Raw genomic sequence first — 27,836 nt, forward strand, 5'->3', positions numbered from 1 at the left:
TCCCAGCAGCTATCACCAGAAAAACGCTACTGCACCAAATGAACCTTTTTTGTTTGAGCCACTGAAGAGACTCTTTGCTCTAATTCATCCCTGAAGTATGTCTAATAAAATATGTAACACACAGACACACAAAAGTAAAAAATGGTTTTCTGTGCTTTGTCAAGTTTACTTCATCTGAAAATAATAAAACTTATTAAACACAAGACTGGTTCAGCGTCATGATGCGGATCTCACAGTGCACTGACAAAAGAACACGAGACAGGTATTTTGTATTTCTCAGATCCTGTGAAATAACACATCTCCTTTCTTGCCACACCAGTTCTCACTCTTACCATCAATACTGAGGGTATTTTACTTACAATCCTAACTGATTATGCTGAGAACTTAGGAGACATTAGTACACACAACAAAATGGCAGCAACCAACGAACCCCTTATATATTTACCTTCAACGTCATACTAGATTTTGTAATTACTTTAATGCAAGCTACAAATCAAATCATGGATTCCATGAGAATACAATAAAAATATACAGAATGTGGTAAACGATAGTGCCATTAAATAAACATGTCTGAAGACATACACAGTTTATTGCTTTACAAAAATCCTTTTTTTGTTGGCAAATACCTGATTCCTTTCGGACATAAGAAAATCTACTCTCCCTCCAGGCAGCCCTAGCTCAATGTAAGTCTTCACTAATCTTAAATCTGCGCTGTTACCTTAAAAGGAAAAACAATCAAGAGTTAGATACTGTGACGTTAACGTGCAATAAAAGCACTTACAATACTGAAATGAACCTGCAGCACAACTTTACATTTAAATATAGCTAATGATATTCTCAGCCCTCATTAAAGTTCAGTAAAACTCGGGAAGATAAAATCCAATGCCAAATGCAGTGACAAAATGGTCTATAAAAATGACATTCAATGCAGACATAGTTTTAAATAAAGCAAGGAATTAGGAAGTCATGTTCGATTTTGTCTTCGCATCTGACAGATATATACCACTGTGAACACTACATTCTTGGAAACCTAATTAATTTTGATAAAAGTCAATTAAAGAACTCAGAGCTTGCTTAAAGAATTCAATGAAGGAGCAAGGAATAAGGGTAAATTGTAAACATTTTCACAGAATAAAAAGGCAGAGCGGACTGTCAGGAGATAAAGATACATTTAGACTGGTAGCCAAGACAACAAACACTAGTTTAACTAGCATCCTGAAGATTTCTCTACACCAATAATCACGTATGCTTTTGAAGAAAGAGTACCCTTTCTGCCTCAATTAGAGAACAAGATTTTTAATTAAATCTGTTATTAATAGGGAAGAACTTGTATGAACTGCCCATTTCATAAGAAAATTTTAACTATACGGCTTTTTCTAAGGCTTCAAAGACCTTTTTTAGTAACAGTTTTTTTGGCCAAGTTAACTTTTGCATCGATTCTAGGCACGCAGTAGCACTTGAACATCTACACTAGTAAGAAGGAAAACTTCTGAGTTCTGTTTTAAAAGCACTTATCAAAGGCTGCTTTCTGCCCAGAGGAAGAAAGAAAAGCTATTCTATTATTTTAACTTTTTTTTTTTTTTTTTAACTTAGGAATTTGAAAAATGAACAAGGCAGCTGTGCAGTGTCAGTCCAGTCCAATATTCTATCCTACTGCCTTGTTGTGTTTCCTTATATTGTTAATTTAAGAAGCTTCTCCAAAAAAAAAGACAAAAATGTTGATGGCAGAAAGCTACGAGTAGCTTAAGTAGAGGGGATATTATTTCTTACAACGCACATGTGCTTTGAACTAAAAGCAGGTGAAAATATGCAAGATATTCAAACTTTCCAATCCTTTCGATTTACAAGAGATTTTCTCATTTCTATACAGTAGCATCTCTGTCCTCGGAAATAATGACAAACCCAACTGGGCTGGGTCCTGGGCAACCTACTGCAGGTGACCCTGCTCTGAGCAGGTGAGTTGGACTAGGCAATCTCTGAAGATTCCTTCCAACCTCAACCATTCCGCGATTCAGTAATCTAACCTTTTAAAACCTTATGAACACTTGACTGCATTTTACATATACTATTTTCTTCCCAACAAGATAAACATATTTTATTTTCCTTGACAACGTAAAATCACAAATTCTAAAAAAACTGTTCTGTTAATAACTCCACTCTATTACCATGATACAGACAAATACCTATAGGACATAAAAACCTGGGAGATGTATCTAATGTGAACTACGGCATAAAACGGGTTTATGTGCATGAATTTTACTAAAGACAAATGTTACACTGTGCTGGTTTTGGCAGGGATAGAGTTAATTTTCTTCATAGTAGTTTGAACGAGGCTGTTTTGGATTTGTGCTGAAAACAGTGTTGCTAATGCAGAGATGACTTCCTTGCTGCTCAGCAAGCAGTGCTCACACAGAGTCAAGGCCTTTTCTGCTTCTCACACCACCCCACCAGTGAGTAGGTTTGGGGTGCAGCACGAGAGATTGGGAGGTGACAGAGCTGGGACAGCTGACCCAAACCGACCAAAGGGATATTCCACACCATATGGCATCATACTCAGCATCTAAAGGTGGAGGAAGAAGGAGGAGGCAGGGGGATGTTTAGAGTGACGGCATTTGCCCTCCCAAGTCACCGCTATATGTGATGGAGCCCTGCTTTCCTGGAGATGGCTGAACACCAGCCTGCCGATGGGAAGTGGTGAATGAATTCCTCTCTTTGCTTTGCTTGAGCGCGTAGCTTTTGCTTTGCCTATTAAACTGCCTTTCTCAACCACGAGTTTTCTCACTTTTACCCTGCTGATTCTCTCCCCCATTCCACTGTGTGGAAATGAGCGAGCGGATGTGTGGGCCTTAGTTGCTAGCTGGGGTTAAACCACAACATACATGAAATTCTTAATTTAAACAATCCCGTGGAACACATTGTCAAATGTAGCAGTACAATGTCAGATTCCCATTTCCCTCCAGTGAACCTATTTCAGAAGCATTCAATTCAGAGTCCAAACGACAAAAGCTAAACCTGAACTGCCATCTCATTCAGTATCACATTTCCCAGCATACCATCTAGGCCATGGACGCAGACTATAAGATGTATTCCTTCTTCTGAACAGTCATCCTCTTCCATACTGAAATAAGGTATTGAAGAAGCCAGTTTGAAAACATCACTATACATAAATCCAGGAAGTTTAAGTTGCTTCAATTCTTCTTTAGCCTGTAGGAAACTGGAACAAAACCATATTTATGATAAAACAACATTTACTATTGCCAGACAAATGCAGGGTCTCCTAGGATACAGTTTTCTACTGCCTTTTTACTTTGTCTTCTATGTAATTGATACGGAGGAAAATATATTTATCAAATTACTGTCTTCACAAAACAAGCCAGTTCCTCAAAATATTTTTTATTGCACCTTCCTAGAGCCCCTTTTCCATATCCCAAGCTCTACTCTCATCCGTCCTGCAAACACCTCTGTGAACTCTGAAGAATTTCTGAAACCACTGAAGATTCCGGGTTAGTTCTGGTCTTGAGCAAGCAACAACTTTGTTTAAATGCAACAACATAATTACAGGAATTATAACCAATCAGAAGTCAAGGTAAAGATTTACACTGACTTTTGATAATTCTTGCCAAACTTAAAACCTATTTCCTACGTCAGCAGAGAGCTGGAGCCAGTGCTGTCGTTGCTCACCAGAAAGTCCCTCTGGTAGGCAGAATAACTGATACTTGCTTCAGAAGAAGCCAGATCTTTTACATATTATATGAAGGCATACGTTATACGGTTTCTAATAGCTGAGCTTCCCACATGCTATGAGTTCCTTGCATTCCTCCCTTTCTGCCCCTTCCCGTAGTTTTTTAGTGTATGACCTTCCTAACTAATTAATTGCATACCGGTTTCCCTGCAGCAGTTCAAGCTTCATGCTTCCTTATGTTCTTTCCCTCCTTAATCTGTCTTTTCTGCATCATCCCTCACAGCCTCACGCTGTATCACGTCTTCTGCCGGCTCACTGTTTTCCTCTCATTCTACTTTTTGTTCTCTGTTTTCCCACCTTTATCTTCAGCTCATTCCTCACCAACTGGCAAGAGCAAGCCTCAATGAAGTCAGCCTAAACAGAAACCACTGCAGGCAGCTGGTCTTATCACTCTGCAGCAGAAGTTACTTAGTTTGTTCTCAAGGCATGTTTTCTGAACTGAACGTACCAAGGTTGGTTCTCTACTGAGCAGATCGTGCCCCCTGGAATCTGTTATCCCACACTCCGGGAGACTGCTTTCCCCAAGGCCAAGTCCTTGATTTTAATCCAAGTTCCCTCTTTCGTGTACTATTACAGAGCACCCTAAATAGTCTCTGCTTTTCATCCGTCCCATCCCATGCCACTATCCATTCCTTAGTATTTCAGAAGCTACTTTTTTTGTCCACTTCTAAGTTGTTTTCCTCCACCACTGCTCAATCCTTCCTCCTGTTCTTAGCTGCTTAGCACAAACTACCTGGTGTTTTGTTTCTTCTGCCTGCTTAGTATTCTCCTTGGTTCTACGTCTCTCCTAAGCTTTCCTCTTTCTCCTGGCAATGTTTTACTTCCAATACAATACATTAAGGGACACACATGTAAGTGTGGGATAGATGAACGGACAGCAAGGTGGACTGACAACTGGCTGAAGGACAGAGCTCAGAGGGTTGTGATCAGTGGTGCTAAGTCCAGCTGGAGGCCTGTGGCTAGTGGTGTTCCCCAGGGGTCAGTACTGGGTCCAGTCTTATTCAACATATTCATCAATGACCTGGATGAAGGGACAGAGTGCACCCTCAGCAAGTTTGCTGATGACACAAAACTGGGAGGAGTGGCTGACAGGCCAGAAGGCTGTGCTGCCATTCAGTGAGACCTGGACAGGCTGGAGAGCAGGGCAGAGAGGAACCTGATGAGGTTCAACAAGGGCAAGTGTAGGGTCCTGCACCTGGGGAGGAATAACCCCACACACCAGTACAGGCTGGGTGTCAACCTGCTGGAAAGCAGCTCTGCAGAGAAGGACCTGGGAGTCCTGGTGGACAGCACGTTGACCATGAGCCGGCAATGGGCCCTTGTGGCCAAGAAGGCCAATGGCATCCTGGGCTGCATTAAGAAGAGTGTGGCCAGCAGGTCAAGGGAGGTGATCTTCCCCCTCTGGTCTGCCCTAGTAAGGCCACATCTGGAGTACTGGGCTCCAGTTTTGGGCTCCTCAGTTCAAGAGGGACAGGGAACTACTGGAGGGAGTCCAGTGGAGGGCAATGAAGATGGTTAGGGGACTGGAGCATCTCTCCTATGAGGAAAAGCTGAGAGACCTGGGGCTCTTTAGCCTGGAGAAGACTGAGAGGGGACCTTATCAACACTTATCTAAAGGGTGGGTGTCAAGAGGATGGGGCCAGGCTCTTTTCAGTGGTGCTCAGCGACAGCACAAGGGGCAATGGGCACAAACTGGAGCACAGGAAGTTCTGTCTCAACATGAGGAGGAACTTCTTCACATTAAGGGTGACAGAGCACTGGAACAGGCTGCCCAGGGAGGTTGTGGAGTCTCCTACTCCGGAAATATTCAAAACTCACCTGGATGCAGTCCTGTGTGACCTGCTCTAGGTGAACCTGCTTTGGCAGAGGGGTTGGACTAGGTGATCTCCAGAGGTCACTTCCAACTCCTACCATTCTGATTCCCATGTTCAGTTAGCAACAGGGTGTTATCAGGGAAACTCCTGTGTTTACAGCAAGACGAGGTACAACCTCAGATCCCTGATGTTCCTCTAAATTTGGCTTTTCTGGTATCCAAATTGCAGTTTAATTTAGAGCACTGCAGTCTCTGAGGTGTTCCATTTTGGATATCTGAACTCAAAGATCGAAAAATAAGGCTGTCATTTTGGCTTGCACTGCACATTTGCTTCACTTAACTAATTAGATGGACAACCAGTTACAGAATGTTTTTAAACTCAAAGCATATATTTCTATGCTTGCAATTTTAATGTTTTGCTTGAAGTTTGTCAAACCACATGAAATTACAAGATAACTGATAGAAGGAATTCAGTGCTAACACTTTCTATCTGAACATCTAAAATGTGATGTTACTTGAGTGTGCAGAATCCACAAGCCACAGTCCTGGGGGCATTTTAGAGCCTAATCACACTTCATTTCTCCCTCTATACTACATTAACATAATTTCTAAAAATAAAAAACTTTGTTTTAAAACAATCACTTACGCTAACATTTGAGGTTTTGGGGAGCTTTCATACCAGGAAACAGATGAAGATGAGCTGTAGGATGTGCTCCCTGGCTGTTGTGTAATTGCATCAGATTTATTCCTTGAAGAACAGATAACATTGCAAGGAGAGTCTCTCAGAGAAGAAGGAAAAGACAGACAACCAGGAGTACAGACAGGAGGCACAGTCATTCCGTCTCGCAGATGCCCACTATCAATCCTTTCAGATCTCAGGGCTCTCTCTTCCGCTAAGCCATGATCCTGGTCAGTGCTGGAAGCTCCATCTAATATACTATAGTCTGCTTCTTCGTAATACCCGTTTTCAATCATTTCTTGATCCTCCTCTTCTTCTTCATCTTGTTGGGAAGAGCAAATAACTTGTTTTTCATATGGTTCCTTTTGAGGGCTAACAGGATTGCTGTTGTCCGTAGGCCAAATATCTGAAATATCTGTGCTGCTTCGAGAACCAAAATAGTTTTCGACAAGTCCTTGCTTTACCAGGTCAGTACTACTGGTTGGAGAAGGATTATCCGTGCCAGTTTCACTTTTACCTACTGACAGTTCTTCAGTTGTCTCCTTTAGTTCTAAAGGCTCATTATGTTTTCCTTCATTTGTTTTTTCAACCTCATACACTGCATTTACAGATGAAGAACCTGAAACAAGAGATGGCTCACCTATACAAGCAGTTTCCAAATGCAATTTAACTGTTTCTTCTGCAGCGCTAAGATGCCTTTCAAGGTCCTGAGAGTCCCTGCAGGTTCTGCCAAGGTCTGCCTGTGGGCTGTAACTTTTCACATCAGGAGACGCATCCTCATCCGAAACAACTAAGTGTAAAAGATCTTTAGTTCCTGAGAGCGAGGAATGTATAGACAGAGTTTTGTTATCCGAGTGCCCTGAAAATACAACACACTGTTGCTGCAAATTGGTGTTTGATTTGTTACCGTCATCACGTTTTGGCAAGTCAATTGCTCCAAGATCCAATACTGTTTTACTGTCACTTAGCTGGCACTCGGGTACAACAGATATCTTTGAATTCTCATCAGGTGACAGCTCATCGTCATCTGAAGGCAGAGAATTTATGGATGTCAGGGATGACTGTATTTCACTTACAGCGCTGGTACTCTCAGTGCAATGGCTTTCTATTGTGTTTTTTACAGCACAGTCTGGTTTTAGTAAAAGCTGAGGAAACACTCTCTCACCAGCGTACGCACTTTGCCCTTGAACATTTTCAAAAACCTGATCAGGGTTGGGGTGAGTTGCAAAAGAACTTGGTTCGCTTTCTACACCTGAATCTGAAAATCTAGAAGAGGCACACGTCACGCTAACGTCTGGTAATTTAGTCACGTCTCCACTTGCAGAAAGTTGATTTTCTTTTGTAGAAAGAGTAGGCTGATTACCTTTCAGTTTTGTCAAGATGTCACTGGTATGTTGGAAGTTTCTTTCGTGGACATCTTCCTTTTCAAGCACTAGTTCCTGTCCTCCTGAATTCAATTTATTTCCAGATTCTGAAGACTGAATATTGGGTGTCTGTAAATTCTCTCCTTGCACTCCATCCTGCGGAAACTCAGTCCATGATCCAATGTGAACAGTTACTTTCTCCCCTTCATAGGGATTGTTGTTACTTGGTTTGACCTCAATTGTCCTGACTCCTGAGGAAATTGGTTGACCTCCATGACAACCTTCAAGTGTACCTCTGGGTTGCAGAGCACTATCTGCTTGTATAGTTCCAGAACCCGTCTGGGAGATAGAAAGTCTACCAAAAATAGCCACATTTTCACAGTGCACGGGGCTACCCAGACCTGGCTGGACACCTTCAATCTTGGCAATCTTTTCCTCAGTTCCAGATGGCAAAAATGGAAGTTCTCTTTGACTTATTTGCCTGGTGCAGGTCTTCGTATCACAAGGAAATCCACCCAATGTAGGGTCCAGGCCTTCGTTAGCATTGTACGAAGGCCTGCCTTCTGAGCTTCTAGAGGCATCTTCCAGTGCTGCACTTTTCAAACATTTGTAGCCTACTAAGACCACAGAGTCCTTAGAGTTCTGTTTCACGACTTTTTTCGTGTTTTCAGGTTTCATTGTTTTCATAAGCTTAGTAACCTTAACTTTGGATTTATTTGCATCTTCATTTTTCCCTTTCAAAGTTTTTGTTAGCATCTTTTCACTTTCTGAATGCCAAAGGTTGGAGGCACCTGCAGGTCTTATTTTCAGTTCTGGGCTAGTAAAACCAGCTACAAAACCTTCTTCAGCTTCAAATTTATCCAGTTTATTGGACTCTGACCTTGGAAGACTCTGAACTACCAACCAGGGTACATCGAGATCTTTCACCAAAAAAAGCGAGGGGAAAAAGAAGTAAGAAAAAGGATTGTTTACAACAGGTAACTGAAGCTATAAACCACTGGTAATTATAGAACTTTACACAGCCACAAAAATCAAACTAAAGAAATATTTCCTATCAAATAACTGTAACTCCTTTAAAACTAGCAAGACATGTAAAGAAAAATACTCAGGTTTTACATAATTTTTGCTCATTTCTTCAAAGAAGAAAACTGCACTGTGAGGTGTGTTTACCTTCAGTAATGGAATCTAAATAACGGTCTTCAAAGATTATAGGCAAGGAGTTCATATCTCCATCTAGTTCACTGCATTCAATAGGGAGGGGTGGAAGAGAACTGCAGAAGGAAGTGTTTTTGATAGCTGCACACATCTGTAGATGACTTTGAGCACTGAAAAAAAAGGAAGCAGTCTTACGTGAAAAAACCAGAACTATTTATGTTTACATTAACAGAAATTAGCAGTAGTTCACTTCCATAGAAGCTTTTCTACTAATTAGTTATTTAATAGCTTTAATAGTTATTTAATACTTCTTATATAACTTTCACTAAAAAACTTCAAATCTATACTTGGAACATAAGTTTCTCTTGCACTTGTTATGTAAGTATTTTTGTGAAACTATTCCTACACAACATAAGCTACAGAATAATAGTACTACATGCTACATACTGTCCACTTCAAAAGGCTACTCACTGTAGTTCCTGATAGGCAAGGGCAGCTTGCCTAGGATGCTCAAGACAAAAGAAAGCTTCTGCAAATCTGCGCACCTGCAAGATTCAAATAAAATTAGAGCTTATCTTATATTTACATACAATTTTTGAAAATACACCAGCATTCCTACACAGCAATGTTATTAACTTGTATGTTATTATATAGACAGTTACTTCATTCTAAACATTCAGTCTGAGTGGGAGGGAAGAGGATGCCACAGACAAGACTAGCAACTGAAATGAGAATTTTGATTTGTGTACTGGATGACTGAGAGGAATTAGATTCAACTGCTTGCTGAAAACTTGATTACCAAGAAATCAATCATGCAAACCAGGCTCACCTGAAACAATAACACACAAAAATATTATGAGAAATTTCAGTGGGAAGAAAGGAAACGACTGTTTGATGGACACTTCTGAATGTGCTTGAGGATCACCTTCAGAAGTATAAACCCATTAGATATTCTGCAGTCTCAAAATACAGGAGTATGTGTTTCAAACTTTCCATGAATACCCTCTAGTCCACAGTAAACTATTGTGCGAAAAAATCTCATTTGTGAAGATTTCAGCCGCAAATGACAAAGACAATAACAAAATGTATGCTAATTACAAGCACTGTATTCATGACTTAATTGCACGCCTGAAGTCAATAAACTAAAATGCTATTTTGTAACATAAGGGAGCATATTTTTCTATTACCAAATAGATAGTGTGGAAATAGCGTGAATTATACAGCAATTTACTACAAATAAAAACATAATCAACATATTGAAAATGTGTATCTAGAAATCCCAGACATAAAGTTTTGCAAGATGAGATTTCTCACATTTCCAACATTACATAAAAATATTAATTCAATCTAGATGCATTTTCTAGAACCTTTATTTTTGCAAGTGCCTCATCACTTGCATTAAAAAAAAAAAAAAAAACAAACGCAATTCAGTGCAGTATGACAGTACCTGTTTTGCTGTAAAAGACTTACAAAGAAAGAGAATGTGCTGTACAGTGCCTGTTGGCAACTGTTTGTGCATTAACTTGGGCATAAACATCAATTTGGTTGTATCAATTAAAACGAAATTTCTATCCCACTTAGAGAACCACACACGTAGCTCGGCTACTTAATCAACCATTTATTTACCAGCCACTTCCTGGCCCCCTACTCCTTTATTTCTTCAGCATATTCTGGGTCGTCTTCTTAAATTACTTAATCTCCCAAACAGACCACGAGAGTTTGCCGTGTATCTGGTGCAGCAGGCACCAGACCTAGTTCAGTTCCCTCAGAGCTGCTGCCAGCATCCCCATCCACCCTGAGCACAGGCATGGCACTAGGAAAATCCTGTGCATTAACTGGCAAACACCAGACTTTCAGGACCAGATTAACTTTTGTTAAGAGGTAAGCATTTGCAGGGGAGTTAGTTTTCCCTCCTGACAGATTGCCCAGTATACTTCTAGAGAGCACTGTTTGGATGTAGTTTTATGTTCTGTAGCTTCCACTTTTTCCTCTTTTTTTCTTTTAATAAAGCAAAAACTGGAAAAAAATTGCTCCAAGGTGCTTAAAAAAACCCACAAAACCCCAAACCACAAACATTAAACTCCTAATCTCCAACCTGCACTAGAAGCTGAAAGCCCTGTCCCAATCTCCCAGAAGTCAATGTATTGTATTATATGAAATGAATCTCAGTCATAACATCATTTGTGAATACTAATGGAAAATCTTTTGAAGTAAAGTGAAAACACTAAATTCGATACTTTCTTGTAAGTGCAACTTCCACTCCCAGCAGTGACCAGACACATACAAAAGACGTATCTGCTTTCCTTCAGAAATTGTTAGGAGTTTATGCATACACATGTAGGATTAGAATCAGTGTTCCTAAGCACTCCTCTGCGTTTTCCCAGCTGTTTTTTATAAACAGACATCTACCTTTCAAACTCATGATTTTCTCAGAGCTAATTCCCAACCTTCCCCCCAGAAAGGGAGAAGACTGTTATACGATAGACTTAAAGACAATTTTCTAGGTTAAAAACTAGATTTTAGAACAACCGATCATGAAGAGCAGGCTGATTAGCGTTCTATACTAAACAATTAAAAATTAATTAAAGATCCTAAACAAGCAGGTAACAGGAAATAAAATAGTAACAGGAATATTGCCCAATTAGTTGGTGTCTGTGGTTCAAGCCAAGAAGAGTATAAAGCTGTTTCCCAGGAGGCACTCAAGGTGGTTTTGACTTTAGATGTGAGCAATTGCTTTACCACATAAAGTAATTTGAGTTATATGGAGACCAGATCTTCAGAATTCTGCAACTCTCTCTAATAGAAAACAAAGGCTTTTTTGTTTGCAATAAATCCCATTTGTAATTGTTTGAGTAATTCCAGTGCTTTTGAAGAAAATCTGATTACCAGCTCCTGACAGCTCTTAATACAACAGCAACAGTACAAAACTAGTTGAAAGCAAGCTCTGAAAGCCCACATAAATAAAATACTAAGGAGAGAAAAAACCCCAAACCAACAGTAGTTTATTAATGTTTAATCAGGGCTCTACTTATGGAAGGACCAAGGAATTTGCTAGGATGCTGTTAAACAGGCTCTGCAGCACCAGAACAACTACCAGCTGGTGCTGGTGACTCAGGCACTACTGACTTGGGCTGACTACACAACGACTTTGCAGAAGGAAGTTCTATCTGCTACTCCTAGCCCCTACAGCCTTCCCAAAAGTACTTTTTCTGTGGTTCTCCCCATGTAAAGGAGGAAAAATCAGACAGAAAAACTGCTGTGGAAGATCTACTGAGTCCCTGGACATTTATGAGCAGCAGTCTGAGCTCTTAGTTCTCATCATTTTAGGACTAATGAAATGGAAAGAAATAATTTTGGAAGAGCATATTCAGACCTACCAGAAGATGTCACTATGGAACAAACAGGTAAACTAGGTTAGTGTGCAAACTTTTTGTAATATTAAATAACATACTCTAAGCAGTTGTATTCCAAATAAAAGGCAGTTATAAACCTTATCAGTGTGATAAGGTAACTGATGGATGTTCTAGTATACCTAAAGTGTTCCTGATTTTTTTATGTAGCATTTAATATTCAAAGTATTTGAAAATAGTTAAGTATTTAAATACTTAAGTAAAATAATTAATATAACAATTGTAAATACTTAAAATACATTATTTAATTAGAATCTTATTTTCTAACAACACTTCAGAACAGAAGTATCTGTTTCATAAGCATCTATACAGACAGGGTGGAAGTCATTTGACCAAGTACAAATGACAGGCATTTCTAGGGTGTATTTTAATACAAATATCTAAACCAGTCAGGTGAATGATTCCCTAAAAGGGTTCATTCATCTTAGCTCAAAACTAAACTTTCCTAGGGAGAAATTTCCTGTGGAGGGTATAGTCTGTAAATATTGCAAGAAGAAAAGGTAAAATTAAAAGAGGTTTAGCATTCAGTAGAGAACACAAGAAAGTAATGATTTCCAAAATAAAAGGGATTATTTAGAAGGATAGAATTTTGTACAGTAAAAAAACCTTGTTCCAGAAAGGACAGCTATTCTCTCAAGAGAAGAACTAGAAGGTCATCTCTAATCTCAACTAAATTCACTGACCAGAAAGCCTGCATCAATTGACATGTGCAGATAATGTCTCTAGTGAAACATGATCATTGCAGACTTCTCAAAAGAAGTTTTATACAAACCCTCAGAATATAAACTCTCAAGACATTATTAATACAAATTACAAATTATTATACTAAGCACTGCAAAACAGGATCCAAAATCAACAACCAAACACGTTCTTAAACATGTCAAGGCTTACATTTACCATCTCTCTTTAATTTAAAGGTTTACTGCACTTATGGATTGCTGGCTCCTGCTCTACTACCACAAAGGACTCCCAGTGGAGTTACTTCTTTTTATATATATTTTAATCACCTATATTTGCAAGTATTCACACAAGGTCTTCACATCTTGGAGTACAGAAAACAAGTGTCACATTTGCAAATTAGCATGTGTAAAATTAAGTAACAACACACTGCTGGATCTCTGTAAATTTGCTCAGGTAGAATTTCCTTCTTGATGCCGTATTATTCAAATTTGAGAGTCAGCCTGCTTGCTCTTTGCTCTCAGGCTCTAAATAAAAACATAAGTTTAAGTTTACCAGTGTTCTGCATTTCTTTTTCAGTCTTTGATATTTGGGTAGATAATGTAGTACTCGGTAACTGAGAAACTCAGTAAGAAATAGCAATCAGCCGCTTCTTTAAAATAATAAAATAAGCTCAACCTTTTTCAGTTATAACCAGGATCACCTCTGAGCTCAACTAAGAAAGCTTCTAAGTTTCAGAGACTGGGTGTCCCTCACTAGCAAGCTACAGTGAGCACTATGTAAGCCTCTTCATCCCCACACCACTACGCTGGAATGTGGATTCACACCTGCAGAAAGAATATTTCTACAGCCTTTATTAAAGAACAATTTGCCTTTTTCTTATTAAAAAAGCGCAAAAATTAAATATGATCTGGTGCTTGAAACAAGTTTATTTATATGTAGTGACAGATAATAAAACAAGTAGGCTTAACAGCAGCTGGAAAGATTGGTGTAAAATCAAATGTTATTTAAAAAAAAAAAAAAAAGAGAGGAAAGGAACTCCTATTCAAATTTTGTGAAAACTGGAAAGCATCACCGAACTGCCTTTAATATGCATAGTATCTCAATTTGCAGAGTATAATTAACTACTATGATTTATATACCCTAAAATAACTGCAGAAAAATTCAATAATTAAGGTATTTGAGAGCAAGAGAGAACGACTTACATCAGAGATTCATTAAAAAAAACACATTAAAAAAGCTAAATATATAATCATCAGTAGTATCTTTCTTCTAAAATGCTGAAGCAGTTAAAAAAAATAAATTAATACTTCTTTTGGTTTTATTAAACATATTTTTATACAAACATTAACATACCAGCAGTTGAATGCAAGTGCATTCATCATTAAGTGAAACAGTATTCTCGTCTCCTATCTTCCACTAGTTAACTTGAAGGATTCCAGAATTTGTACGACAAGCACAGAAAGGTAAGTAAGGTTCACAGATAGCCAGTAAAATAATCACACCTTCCTACAGCTAGCGCATCTAACGAATAAGCCTTTCACTCTTTCTGAAAGATTCCATTTATTCTCCAGAACAGGCCATTTCCACAACCATGATTCCCTCATTAAACAACGTGATTTATCAAGTCTGTACATAAGACGAGAGTCCCAAGTACCCTTAAAAATCAGTTTCCCCTCCAGAACCAAATCAGGAAGGGTTCTGATGCACGTGACAGAAACACTGGTGAGACAAATCAAATCTCTGAGATATAAAGCCCTAAAATAGACTTTGTTTTGGATTGTGGCTATTACAAAGCACTGATAACACGTGTATTCTCATTAACCAGAACTTCTAAGAAGCTCTCTGCAAATGGCTGTACAAGAAGCACCTCCATATAATCTCTTAAAATGACCTGTTCTATAATGTGTGTGAGACAAATGCATAGATTGTGATGTCAGACAGCACAGCTGCCAGGCCAGCTCAAGATCAAGCTGTGTCTTTGCCGAGTAGGGGTGATGGGTGTCATCGTTTACTTGTTTTTCTTTTAACGAATCTTAAATCTCTGAGAAGTTTAAAACATTAGGTTTCTTCAAATCCATAGCCACAAAAGATGTGAGGGAAAATTAGAAAGTGAGGGTAATGCTTTAGTTCATACTTGAAAATATTTCACTATTGGAACAAGGATGACTGTGGTTTTGCCTAAAGAAGGCCCACAGCATCTGCATATACACATATACAGATCAACTGTGCGTGTAGGTACTCACTACGTATATTTTTATACATACATACACAACTCACATGCCAGACCATCTCTGATACATCTATTTTTTTAAAAATCCCACTTAAGAGGATTTTCAAAGCTTATGAACATTATAAATTTGTAATTCTTAAGGAAAGTCACTCTGTTTCATGAGGTAAGCAGGCAGCATAAATGTAGCAGGGAAGTAAAACGCAGGGTGGGCACTAGGCATGGCTTCTGCAGAATACTACATCATCCCCCACAAATACATCTTATTCCACAGACTGCAATTTGCCTTCTGAACTTCATATCTTATTCAAAAGATCAATGAATTAGTTGGTTCGTAAACATAAATAATGTATTTTATGTATTATATTTCAAGAACAGGCTCTAACAACATGATACACAACGTAACAAATACAATACAACAGCTCCTATTACGATTCCAACTAACTTTCCCAAATAAAACTAGAAAAATTAGAATCTGGACTCTCATTTCAATACACCTTTCTATAACAATGTGTCCCAGGAAGAGTATGAATATGTCAAGAGTTCCTAAAGCCAGAGTCAATACTTACTCTTAATGTGTGATGCTCCTGTGCTAACAATGCTGTGACCTCCTCTTGTAAGGTAATGACCTCCAGAAATTGCCCCCAGAGAGCCATTAGAAGCGAGCAAAGCTGAGCAAGATTCATATTTATAAGTTCTGCCAGTTCATCAGGATTTTCCATTTTCTGAAATTAGGAAAACATATTTACATGATTAACAGATGAGACCATAATGTACAGATGAGACCATAATATACAGACAAGAATCCAAAAAAGTGTACTACTTTATCTTAGTGAGGATTTTAATTTAAAAAGCAACTTCCAAATGACACCTGTTTCATCTAAGTATCAGAATTGAACACTATCAGACTATTTTATGTTGCTTTAAATATCATCCAGTTGTCTTTTAGAATTAGGATTCCTGATCTTAAATTAAAGCAACAATTCCATTTATGGGAATCATAAGTGAGTTGTAACTGTTGTATTTTCTAACATGCAAAAATACAGTGGGCCTGAAAGGAAGAAGAACGGGCAATCAGAAAACAGAAAATCAATACCTGCTGTTAGTCCAAATTTGATAAAACTGTAAAAATTTAATAAAGACATCTCCATTCCAGAATAGTCACAACTCACAATAACATTTACACTGTGCTATATATCTACATACACTTTAAACACGCTCAGGAACAAGTGCTACAGTACAAGCTTCCTAGAACCGGATCATACCAAGACAAATTCAGCATAAAACACGATTTTCTTTCATAACAATGTACTGTAATCATGTGATACAGTCCCACACCAGTCACTTGTAGACTACTAGGCTTATTCCTGCTGTTTTAGTAAAAACCATAGAGTTTTTCAGAAACTCATTGCAGGCACATAAGGCACTGAGGCAAAGTGTTTAAAAAGTAAAGACACTAAAGACCCAACTCCAGCAATATAAAGAGCAAGTAGAAAAAAACATTGCAAATACTGGAACACCAGCTTAGTAGGTGAGAGTGGAAGTAAGAGGAGGAAGAACTTTTGAAGAGAACTGCACAAAAGAACAGAAAGGAGAAAAAGGGAAAAATACAAACATACTTTATTGAACCAAGGGAGAAACTAACAAATCAAAATGTCACAGGTACTGAAAGAATTTATAGAAGCTACGCAAATGTAAAAAGACCTTTTAACACATAAATAAGATCATTAGTTGTCCATAGAGAGCTAACTGTGCTGGCTTTGTCTCCAGTTATACAAACGAAACCCTTTTAAAGCCAGTATGACATTTCCTTGCAGTTATATCACTACTAGAGTAACAAAAGGTTCTTCAAAAGCTGGGCAGATGGCCCACTCAGCAGCAAAGCAGGGACAATCTTTCAAAAATGTTTTAAAACCTGTGCTTTAAACTTCACTGCGACAAGGAAATCAGCTATTCAGACGAGGCTAGTTCTGACTAAGGAGAGAGTTGGGGAAACAAACCTAACTAATCTGAAGTAGACAGTGTCCCCTTGAGAATGCAGAAGGAGACAGTATCAGGACAAGTCCTTCCAGATAGGTGGATGACTTGGACAATCTGCTTTTGTACAACCTACTACCATTGCTTGATCTTCTAACGCTGTTATTTGACACCATCAAAAACAAAGAATTCAAATTATAGATGCAGAAAATTAAAATATGATTTTAATACAAGTAATCCACATTTCTATAATCTTCAGTTTCACGATATACAACAGTTACAATGGCTACTATTGACATGACAAGCCACCAGATCAATACTTAAGTTTTGGAGTCAGTTGAGTAATTTCTCTTTGAATGAAGAGTCGAAATGAGTGTTGGTAAAAACCATACAGGTTGTTATCACTGAAACAAACAGTTTACTCCCAAGCAGCATAGGAAATCAGCATACTCTACTTTTATAATTATTTCACTTATTTAATACATGAAAAAAAAATTGTACCTTTACTTCTTCACACAACTCTGTAAGACGAACTTCTACATCTATGTTTTCTGGAAAGATGAGAGGATATATCCATGAAAAATGTACTTTCCAAGTTGCAGAGTAAAACCAATTATCTCTCAAAACAATTTTAAAACACGAAAAAGAACCCATCAAATAAAACCTGAAGCCCTATTAAGTGCACAGTCAACTTTAAAGCAAATAAATTATAAACTCCCATTAAAGTAATTTCTTAGTAATTTCTGAGATTGAGGACAGATCACGATTAATTAAAAAAAAGGTGTGCAACTGAGTGTCATGATCACTTATCATGATACCTTGTCAAGGATACCAATTTTCCATTCAAAATTATACTTGAAAATATTGTAATTTATATGATACAGTTTGCAGATTATCCATTGAAGGACACTTAGCTATTCAGCAGCAATGTCATCGTTCACAACCAAGGTAATACAATTCCTCTTCTACCTCAGATTTTCCAGAGACACCTTATTTCAATACCATTTTTCTACAGGTATATTATTTACCTGATTTGCAAGCTACATCTTCAGTTGTCTGAGGAACTATATTTTAGTCAAATAAATCTGTTCTTTAATTGAACTTTCTCTCAATAGCTCAATGTTAAGACCAAATCAATCTTCCATAGGATGGCAGCTTAAACTGGATCTGAACCTTGAATGAATGACTTACAAAGAAAACAGATTTATTCCTTCACGTATTTCTCCTTGTTAATCATTCCTAGTCTACTTAAGGGAATCTGATCAATTAAATAAAAATTTAGTACTATGTTTTGATTTTTGTCTACTTCTGAGGTATCAGTAACAAGAGAACAATTTCTAAACCCTAAAATTGTCTCTAACAAATAATTATATTTAAACTCATTTTTGAAATACAGTATTAAGGAAAAAATATTCAATGTTTCTTGAAAATATACACCAACAAAACATGCCTTGAAACCCACAATAGTAACTTCAGGATATGGATAATGAACTAGGTTTACAGAACAGCAAAAATTCAATCAATTTGTCCTTGAACGATACCACCTAGATTCGGTAAGCATGTACTGATTTTCAACTAATTGCATCCATTACACTTAGGTTTGAACTTAAGTTCTGAAAGTATATGCAAATTGCAGAAATGCATGAAGTTCTCAGAAATGAGTTTAGAAATGTTATTGAAAGAAACTACATACACCTATATTAAACAGTACTTGATGATGATTACTCTGAAAATTTATGAAAACAGTTTAAGATATGATACTACTTTTGGTGTTTGTGGCCATACAAGTTTTGTCATTAGTGACAAAATTAAATGGATGATTTACTTATGAGACAAAATACTGATTATTTATCTTGTTTGTCACACTGCAATTGAGAATAGGCTTTGAACAACATTTAAAACTCTGAAGTCTAAAATTACTGTGGAAAATCCTGAACGACAACGTTGTATTAAAAAAAAAAAAAAAAAAAAAAAAAAAAAGACAAACCAGACACAATACAGACAAAAGGAAATTGAATACTAACATTCTACGGCAGTAATGTTCACCCAGCAAACATCTGATGCAATTTTGCTGGCTTTGTTAAGAAAGTTTTGTTTTCTTTTTAAAACAAAACCTAAACACAGTTATAGATGATTAAGCTGGTGACCTACTGAACTACCATTTTATTTTTTTCCCATCACAAGCTTCCTTGTGCTTAAACAGCACTGTTGTCTTTTGTCCAGCATCAGGCCAACACTGATACTCTCCAAAGGGAGAACTGGCCATTTAGATATGGACAAATGCACCTTAAGCTTTGAGAATGTCTTGCTTAGTGTCTGGAAGAATCAAGCCTTGAGATACCAGAAGCAAACAGAAAAATTTCTCAGGAAGAAAAGCTATTAGTCTTTAATTATCTAAAAAACTGAGTCTGCAATGCATTAAACGAAACTATGATTTTTAGATATTTTATTTATATGGTGACAACTGACTGAACTCTTCAATCATTATTGTTTAGTAAATTAGAACAACACTAAACAAAAAACCAGTAATAATTTCTCATTTTATTATCTATGTTCAGCCTAGAAATATGTAGCTCAATTCTGTAGACTTCATTAGAGTTCAACATACGTTCACTATGGCTGAAGAGTGAAACAGTGTTCCTGCTTACAAATGAATGTAATATTTTATATTATTAATAAGAATATAATATTTTATATTATTAATGAAAATCTGAGGGGTTATATCACCTGCTTTGAAAACATACCTAGGTAGGCGTCTCTCTGGGTTCGTGGATATTTTCTTCTGAGAAGGCGTTCATAAAGGACCTGCATGCTGGCCTTGGCTAGTTTAGGGATTGCACACACACGACTAGTTACTACACTCCTTTTTTCATCTGTGATTTATTATTTGCCTTACAGTTAGTAAAAAAGCTTATTGCTAGCCTAGCAATTAGTGCAGTTAGATCAGTACATGAAAGCATATAATTTTAGTGTAGTTTCTAGATTAGATATCATTTGTGATATACATAAAGCTAGCATTATTTATTTCCTAAAACCAGTAATACTTAAATGCTCAATTACACTTATTGAGTCCAGCAGTTGTCTGCACATGCTTCTGCAAAATCACTGTCTTGTGTTAAAATTATATGACAGAGCAATAGCAAAGCAAACAGAAGAATCAAAATTAATTTAATTTAAAACAAAAAAGTGATGATTCTGGGATTTAAACAGGACTTGAGATTCTCTTCTGCAATGCCCATTTAAACTTCACACATAAAATCTCCACTATAAATTAAAAATAAGTGCAAATGACAATTGTGTACTTTGTGAAGTCCAGAGCGCTTCAATTTCTTTATAGATATCACAGAAACACGGCTGGTTTTTGTTTTGTTTTGTTTTTAAATTGTTGATGCATTTTAGAAATCAGCGTTAATGGTAGGCATTAGTTATTTTTCATGAGCAAAAGGTGAGTAACAGTAGCATAAATTATATTTATATTATTAGTTCTTTTTGTTATATTAATTGTCCCAACCAATGTATATACAAAATAACTGAAATAAATGAAAACAAGATTTACAAATAAGAAAACAAAGTAATAGTAGCAGAGACTTAGAAAACAAAAAAGAAACCCCCACAGGAAAACCATCAGCAGAATATGTACAATGAATGTTAAATATAAGCAGTAATTTTCTCTTTATATATTCATTTTTAGCAATTCTGTTCAGGCTTGCATTCTGAAAGGTAAGTTAAATTACCCAACAGAAATGACAAAAGGTCTGACTCAAGTTCCACCGAAGCTTATGAAAATGTTTTTGGTGACTTCAGTGAGGTTTGAAAGATACAACCCAACTAGGCAACTCCGTGGCTGGCTTTTTTCTATTACACATATATTTCGTAGGAATGTTTTAGGAGAATTGGAGGTCCTATCTGAAACATTCAAGTATCAAGATTTAGTCTAAGCCTATTCTTACAACAACAATAGTAACAACAGATTCTGTTTGGGAAAAAGCACATTCTGTCCTTAAAAGGAAGACTAAGAGTTGAGTCATTCCTTTAATAGGGTGTTCCCCTACATATCAAGATTAAGATAACTGACACAGAAATATTCTTTGTACCATAACTGTAGCATTATTTTTGCTTCTACGAAGAAAAAGCCTCAGATTCTGGTATTTTTATATGCACAGATTTGTAACGCACTCTCTCCCTCAAAAATAAGAATTTTCAATAAATAGCTTTGTATTTTGTAATATACAAGCGAAACACTCTTTGTTCGAATCACTAATTCACCACATCACATTTCTAAAATAGCTTTCATACCTCAATTTCCAACCTTATTCTTTCATAATGCTTAGTTTTGACATTGGTAAAATTAAACAATACAAAAATCAATAAATGCTGTCCACAACCAATGTAAATTCCAAAAGATCTATTTTTCAGATTTAAATAGAACTTTACATGACTAAAAAGGTATATGCTTGTTGAGGAAAAAGTCTAAATCATTTATCAAGTCAACGTGGTTTCCTTCTTTACTTCCACCACTCTCCTAGTCCACAAGTTGAGGCTCACCTCTCTAATACACCTGCATTCTACAGAAACGTAACGTACATTTTCATACATCACATTTCACGTAATATTTTTGCAGTGTAGTTACTGGAAGTCTTCATTGCTAAAGAACTTAAATTTCTTTCTAGAAATCTGTCCTGTAAGAGTTTAATTTTCACTTTATTAAAGAAACAGCTTCTCTGAAAGCATATTTTAACCACTCACGTCTATAGAAACAGTTCCTGTCTATTCAGATCTTTTCCTAATTCTTAGGTAACTTTTAAAAAAGTTACACTACAATCTGAGCCAGCAGGAATTTCTTCTTGTAGGTCTTTTTTCAGGTAAGGTTCCATTGTAATATTCTCCTCAAATGAAAGCTTACAGAGTTCCAATTTTTATACAAATACACCATGTTCCTCACAACAAACAAACAAGCGCAGCATGCTACTTCGATTGAGACTTTCTCTAATTTTCTCACCACTAAACACAGTGATTTGAAAATCTGAAATCAAGACCAACAAGAAAAAATGTATTTGCATAAATTCGGGCTGTTATCTGCTCATTTTATTAGTAACGTGACAGTACTTGTTTCTTTTTTATTTTTTTCTTGAGTTATTAAATTCCAGCTCAGTTCAAGCAAAAGGATTTTAGATATATATGATGTATGAAATTAATGCTAGCTTAGTCTAGAAGGGTTTTCTTAATAAACATCAACAGGGAAGTGATGCATTTTATTAAATTCAACATACCCAGTTCAATTCGATGAGAAGATGGGAGCTCCTTTGTTATCATAATGAAATAGCTATGTAACCCTTTGAAAGCAAGCAGCAAACTGGCACAAAGCGTATAGTGGAAATTATAGGCATGGCTGAGGAAAGACTCGGAAACAACAAAACTGCAACCCTAAAAAAAAGGAAAAAGCATGAGGCACATACTACTTTTGCACAATAAATGAAGTGTGGGACAGAATAACTAAAAAGACAGATAAGCAAATTGCCACTTTTCACAAATCTCAGATATTTTTGCTATTTTCAATGGATTGAATATATTAAAAGAAGGTTAAACACTTAATAATATAAGCTTTCCATCCACCTGTTCCTGAAGCATGTAACACAGCCTTTTGGAACAACTTTTCTCATTTCCTATAGCATGTGGCACACCAAAGGAACAAAGTTCATTCTTTATCATGTTGTTGCAGAAAAGATAAAATTCACACTGCTCAACAAAATACAAATAAAATACTAAACTGATATATTCTTACATCTGCTGATAACTGTTTTGTGTAGTTATTGCCAAAGACCACACTTTCAAGAGAAGGAATCACAGAGTCCCTGTTTTGTGCTGGTGCATTCCTGTTCAACCACGTACTCTTCACTGGGCGAGGAAAACTGCAAAAAGCACAAATTAACTGATAATTTGAACATACTCCGTGTCACAAAATTATCATAGTTAAAACAAAGTCTTGATTATTCTTGAAAAGTAGTGGAAACAAGGACCCTCAGTAAAAATCTGCAAGTTCCTAGCAGGGTGGGCTGCCCTTTTAAAACCCCTCAGGATGGCTCAGATACCTTAGTTAAGTCTCTGGTGCTGTGCTAGGGGAGCAGTGCTTCTAAAGAAGTTCTCTTCAAAGCACATCTCCAGCTAGTTGGGCAAATTAAAGAAATCATTACCCTCAACTGTTCTGTTGCCACCTTTCACCATGAAGATCAGCAGACTCTGCGCCAGGAGATTGTGGAAGCTTGTACCTCATTATTTCCAACGAAAATCTCAACTAAGTTAAACAATATTCCTGAAAGCGTAACCCATGGAGATAAATTCTGAACCGTAACAGGGAAAAAGCATTCATTCGCTGCCAACTTTGCTGTGGGGACTTTACCTCCTAAAAGTGAAGCAGTAACAAGCAGCTGGAAAGCTATCACGCGAATTGCCATTGCTGTTTTACGAAGGGATGCCTGACCTCTGCCTACTGAGGAGGAGAGCCAATCCTGAACCCTTGGGAGAACAGAGCATCCTGCAAAGGTAGCCTTGTAAGAACAGAGAACTAGGAAAATTGAATGAAAGATGAACAAACACAGAAAGTGAGGACTTTTAGATAATGGCAGAAATAAGTAATGACAGGTTAATAAAAAGAGTAGATTGTACAGGACTCTAGGCTGCAAATCAAGTGGAATTATCTCCTCTCTTTCAAGGGAAGTGTTAAAACTGGTTGTTCCCAAGAGAAGGCGAACCTGGATGCAACCCTGAAAACAAACACACTCAAAAAGTGATCCCCTAGGAAAGGAACAGGTGCCAATAAAGTAAGCGTGACGCAAACAGAGGAGCAAACTGTCACCCAGGAAAGCCAAAAGGATGAAGGGGAGTGAAGTCTGCAATGTTCAGGTTTCTCAGAAAGAGGTGCTCCAAAAGAGGAAGCTGAATATGGATACAGCAACTATAAAGTTATTTGCTAAATATTTCAACAAGGGTAGCCCAGCTGAAATAAAACAATGTGAATTCGAAGGTTTCTTCCTCTTCCTACCCCAAACTGATTCAAAGGACAACTGGGATCCTTAAAATAATTTTGTGGACACCAGTCACATTCTACCCTAAAGACACTGGAAGCGGCATGGAGGTTGCTGTTTTGTTTCAGTACCTCCTTACACAAGCTGTATCAAGTTGAGGTTTAAAATTAAACGGCATTATTGTATCATCACTTGAAAAGCCTGAAACAGAGGAAAAAAATGCATGAAACCCCTCAGATTTTCTGCAACCTTTTCAAAAAGTCAGCAGGGACAAATACATTTCTGACTGAAAAGCAGTAACAAACCCTGTTTCTCATTTTCTGACAATGAAGTGAAGTTCAACCCTACAGCTACGGGATGCATACAGGTGAAACACCTGAATTTCACTTGTGGTACAAGTGTGACAACTTACACTTCACATACATGCTGCTACTTTAAGTGCATTATTTTATCAGATGAAGTCTTCAACAACAATACTAGCTTAAGATAATTCCCACCTCCTCAGTACTTGTTCCTCTCCCAAATAATGCTGCGCCATCCCTTCAGATGTGCCGGTTCAGTTACTATATAACCACGCCTAAAACACATCACCAAAACAATCCAACTTGGAAGGGAAAAAAAAGACAAAAAAAGAAAAAGAGCCATTTGAATCCTCCAAACCACCACAGTCCTACCGCACAGAACAGCTGTCTAACATACACAGAGACATAGCTTTCCATGATGTGAAGACAGGGACAAGCAGTGGGAATACCTTAAGCTAAAGTTTTGGATATTTACTGAATTTGAATATGAAGAAACTTGGAGGAAGTAGCATGGGGTATTTGAAGACCATGAAGGAAGGAAAAGAGAGATATGCTAAAGAAAAAGATGTGCAAAGAACACTTCATATGTGTGACTCACTGCATGGCCCTTTTTCACACTTAGCCTCTGAGAGAGAGAAGTGAGGTAAATAGAGATTGCAACAGGTGACTCAAGTCAAGGAAGTAAAAAGGCTTCAGTAAAAATTAGGAAAAAAGCTTTTTTAAATAGAAAATTAAATTCTCCAGTTCCATTTACTTTAGAAAATAGTAAATGCATCATTTGCAGCAATCATTGCCATTACAGTAGTAACTGAAAACTGTGAAGATAGCTAACAGAAGACACCCTATTTGTATTAATGGCACCTACTTCAGTCACTAACTAGAGCAAGCAGCAGATCTTTCCTATTAAGAAAACGTATAAATATTTATACATATAAAAATGCACATCTAAATACAGGTATTTAAACATTCCTCTTCTTCTCTGTTCTTTGGTATTATCTCTCTTCTACACTACATACTCCTATTTCTAACAAAAACAGAGTCAAAATTTGTTCCAGGTAACTTTGAAAACAAAAAGTTTCTCATCCCCCTGGGCCCCGAATTCCAAAATAATCATAAAGAAAACTATATTTGCCATACATTTAACTCCTTCCTAAGTATTCCATTTTTATAACATCTCCATTAGGACACTCAGTAATTTATTCGCATTTTATTAACAAGAGATTACCTTATCAATGGCTGATGCAGAGCAACCAAAGAAGCATGGACTATAACCGATATGACAGAAAGGTGGAAGTAATCAAACATAACATTGACGTAATGATGAAGGCCCCGGTGTAAGTTAAAGTGCAACTTTAAAGTTCGGCTACTAATTGGCTGTAGTGTGCTCAGGTCATCTGGTCTAAAAGAAATCAAAAGAAAACAACATAGAATTAGAACAACCGTATTTAAAGTGCAAGTTAATAACTGACACAGATAGCAGTTTAGCATAGGGCAATGGTATCACTCCCAGGAAAAAAAAAATAAAAAAAAAATCAGAATGAGACAAACCAGTTATGAAATCTTAACAGACTTCAGCACTGGATTTCTTTTTCACCCTCGTATATATCCAATATGAACACACTACATCTATAAATAATACAGATTTAATCAGTTTAAAAGTTAACATATATTGTTATGTTAATAAAATGTTCTACATTTAAACTTACGAATAGTCTGTATCAGTGAAATGTAGATCTAACGTTAGCAGAAAATTCATTTCATTAAGAGACTCCTCAATCTAAAAAGAAAACGTAGAAGAGTGAAATCTTTTCAGGTCTTTTATTTATACTAATCCAAATTGCACATAACAAAGACTTAATTATCTTAAACTAGTAAAGCTAAATGGCAGATTACCTTCCTCTCATCTAACAGCATTTTTACTTTGAAAATCATCACATCGTTCACAGAAACTTCCTCATTTTTGTAAAGAATCTGAAACGTTTTACTGCAAACTATATTGTCATGGATTGAAGCAGGAAATGCAAGATCTGCACCTGAAAAGAAAAACAAGTATTAATTTCATTGGTCTAGAATCTGCAAACCCCAGAGCAGCTAATAAGTGGAAGTATCATTCCTATCAGTTTCATGACTGCTATTAAAACTGTAACACCAACAGTATCAGCAGCTTCCATTTCAGTCAGCAACAGCTGAGTTCGAAGGAGTGCATTTTGTTTCAAAGAAATACTGTATCAATATTTTTAATGTAATTTGCTTTTAATATAAGTTCTGGACTGAAGAATTTTTGCTTTCTTCCAAATTGGAGTAAGACATTCTAAGCATTAACAATTCTAATAAAAATCCTGAAATCTGTCTTGTTTCATCCAGCATTCCTGTTTATTTGCAAGGTTTAACTACACTGAGAACTCGTAATTACCTACAGATGAGGCAAAGATGTTAAATGACGTACACCACTCAATCAAAAACAGAGGTCCTTCCAGATCTTTGCATGCTACTCTGGCCCAACCAGTTCCAAGTGTATCACCTGAACCTTACATTTCTCATTCACCATGACACTTCTGCTTTCAGTCCAGAGGCTGTTCAGAAAAGTGTAATAAATGGTTGGGGAATCCTTTGCCAAAAGAAGGTTAAAAGACTTGTACAAGAAATGAGAAAGGGAATGGTTTAAAACAGTTACGAGGAAGTATTTAGCATAATAGCAAGGGGTTATCACACAGGCGATACCATGACGAGCACTATCCTGTCAAACAACACATAAAAGAAGATGGAACTTGGAAGAACAGAAGTAGCAGAAATACCAACACTTTCTTATCGCTCCTCTACAAGCAGGCTCTAACAATTAGCCTCTTCCAGAAGACCAAGTCTTAGAAATCATATAAATGGGGGTGCAAAACATTTTTTAGAATTCTTTTGATTCTTCTTAATAGATTACTTCAAAGGAATCCACAAAAGGAAAAAAAAAAAAATCTGCAAAGTTTATGCTTTATAGATTTGGGGGTCTACAGGCCTCTGATAGAAAATCACTGCATCTGGCAAACATTTCTACTCTATAATCTTCATAACATCTTAGTTCAACTTCCCTTCAGAAACTAGAAACAAGTAAATACACTGGGTTTTGCCGAAGTGCTTTCATACACATCATCGATTCATGCGTCCTGGACAAAATGCTTACAAAGGCTGAATCATTAAAGTCTAATTCCCTACATACAATGCCACTTGCAGCTTATATCCATCTGTGTCATCTGTTACAGGTGAAGGGCAGAGTGGGTATGCTTTCACATGACATGCAATCTGATATAACAGCACAGCATCAGGAAAAGGGATCTCCCACTCCAGTCTGATACAAAAGAAGTAACGGAGACACGTGGCCGAGGTCCCACTTCCTATGCAGCGTCCAACTCCGAGTTACAGCCCTCAGTTCTGCTGACTTCAGTGTAACATGAAACAGCACCCTCAGAAGTGAGAGA

The 27,836-nt window shown here is 37.2% G+C and overlaps 1 protein-coding gene across 7 annotated transcripts in view; it reads right to left on the reverse strand.

Moving 5' to 3' along the window:
• FAM135A (family with sequence similarity 135 member A) overlaps positions 1 to 27,836 on the reverse strand; it is a 77,312-nt gene that overhangs the window by 22,533 nt on the left and 26,943 nt on the right. Inside the window, exons 3-16 of one of the 7 annotated variants that reach the window (XM_086461489.1) lie at positions 26,266 to 26,405; positions 26,079 to 26,149; positions 25,598 to 25,771; positions 22,831 to 22,957; positions 22,319 to 22,472; positions 19,793 to 19,870; positions 17,550 to 17,599; positions 15,641 to 15,796; positions 9,225 to 9,298; positions 8,753 to 8,923; positions 7,702 to 7,953; positions 6,202 to 7,020; positions 3,054 to 3,214; positions 627 to 718 (exon numbers count right to left, since the gene is read on the reverse strand). In XM_086461489.1, coding sequence (XP_086317615.1) covers positions 627 to 718; positions 3,054 to 3,214; positions 6,202 to 7,020; positions 7,702 to 7,953; positions 8,753 to 8,923; positions 9,225 to 9,298; positions 15,641 to 15,796; positions 17,550 to 17,599; positions 19,793 to 19,870; positions 22,319 to 22,472; positions 22,831 to 22,957; positions 25,598 to 25,771; positions 26,079 to 26,149; positions 26,266 to 26,405 — 2,519 coding nt within the window. Of the gene's footprint in view, positions 1 to 626; positions 719 to 3,053; positions 3,215 to 6,201; positions 8,519 to 8,752; positions 8,924 to 9,224; positions 9,299 to 15,640; positions 15,797 to 17,549; positions 17,600 to 19,792; positions 19,871 to 22,318; positions 22,473 to 22,830; positions 22,958 to 25,597; positions 25,772 to 26,078; positions 26,150 to 26,265; positions 26,406 to 27,836 lie in introns of all 7 variants that reach the window. The other 6 variants (XM_086461488.1, XM_086461490.1, XM_086461484.1 and 3 more) reach the window with 6 other exon arrangements.

The sequence above is a fragment of the Leptosomus discolor genome, chromosome 2 (assembly GCF_034619465.1).
Source record: "Leptosomus discolor isolate bLepDis1 chromosome 2, bLepDis1.hap2, whole genome shotgun sequence".
NCBI classification, from domain to species: Eukaryota; Metazoa; Chordata; class Aves; order Leptosomiformes; family Leptosomidae; genus Leptosomus; species Leptosomus discolor.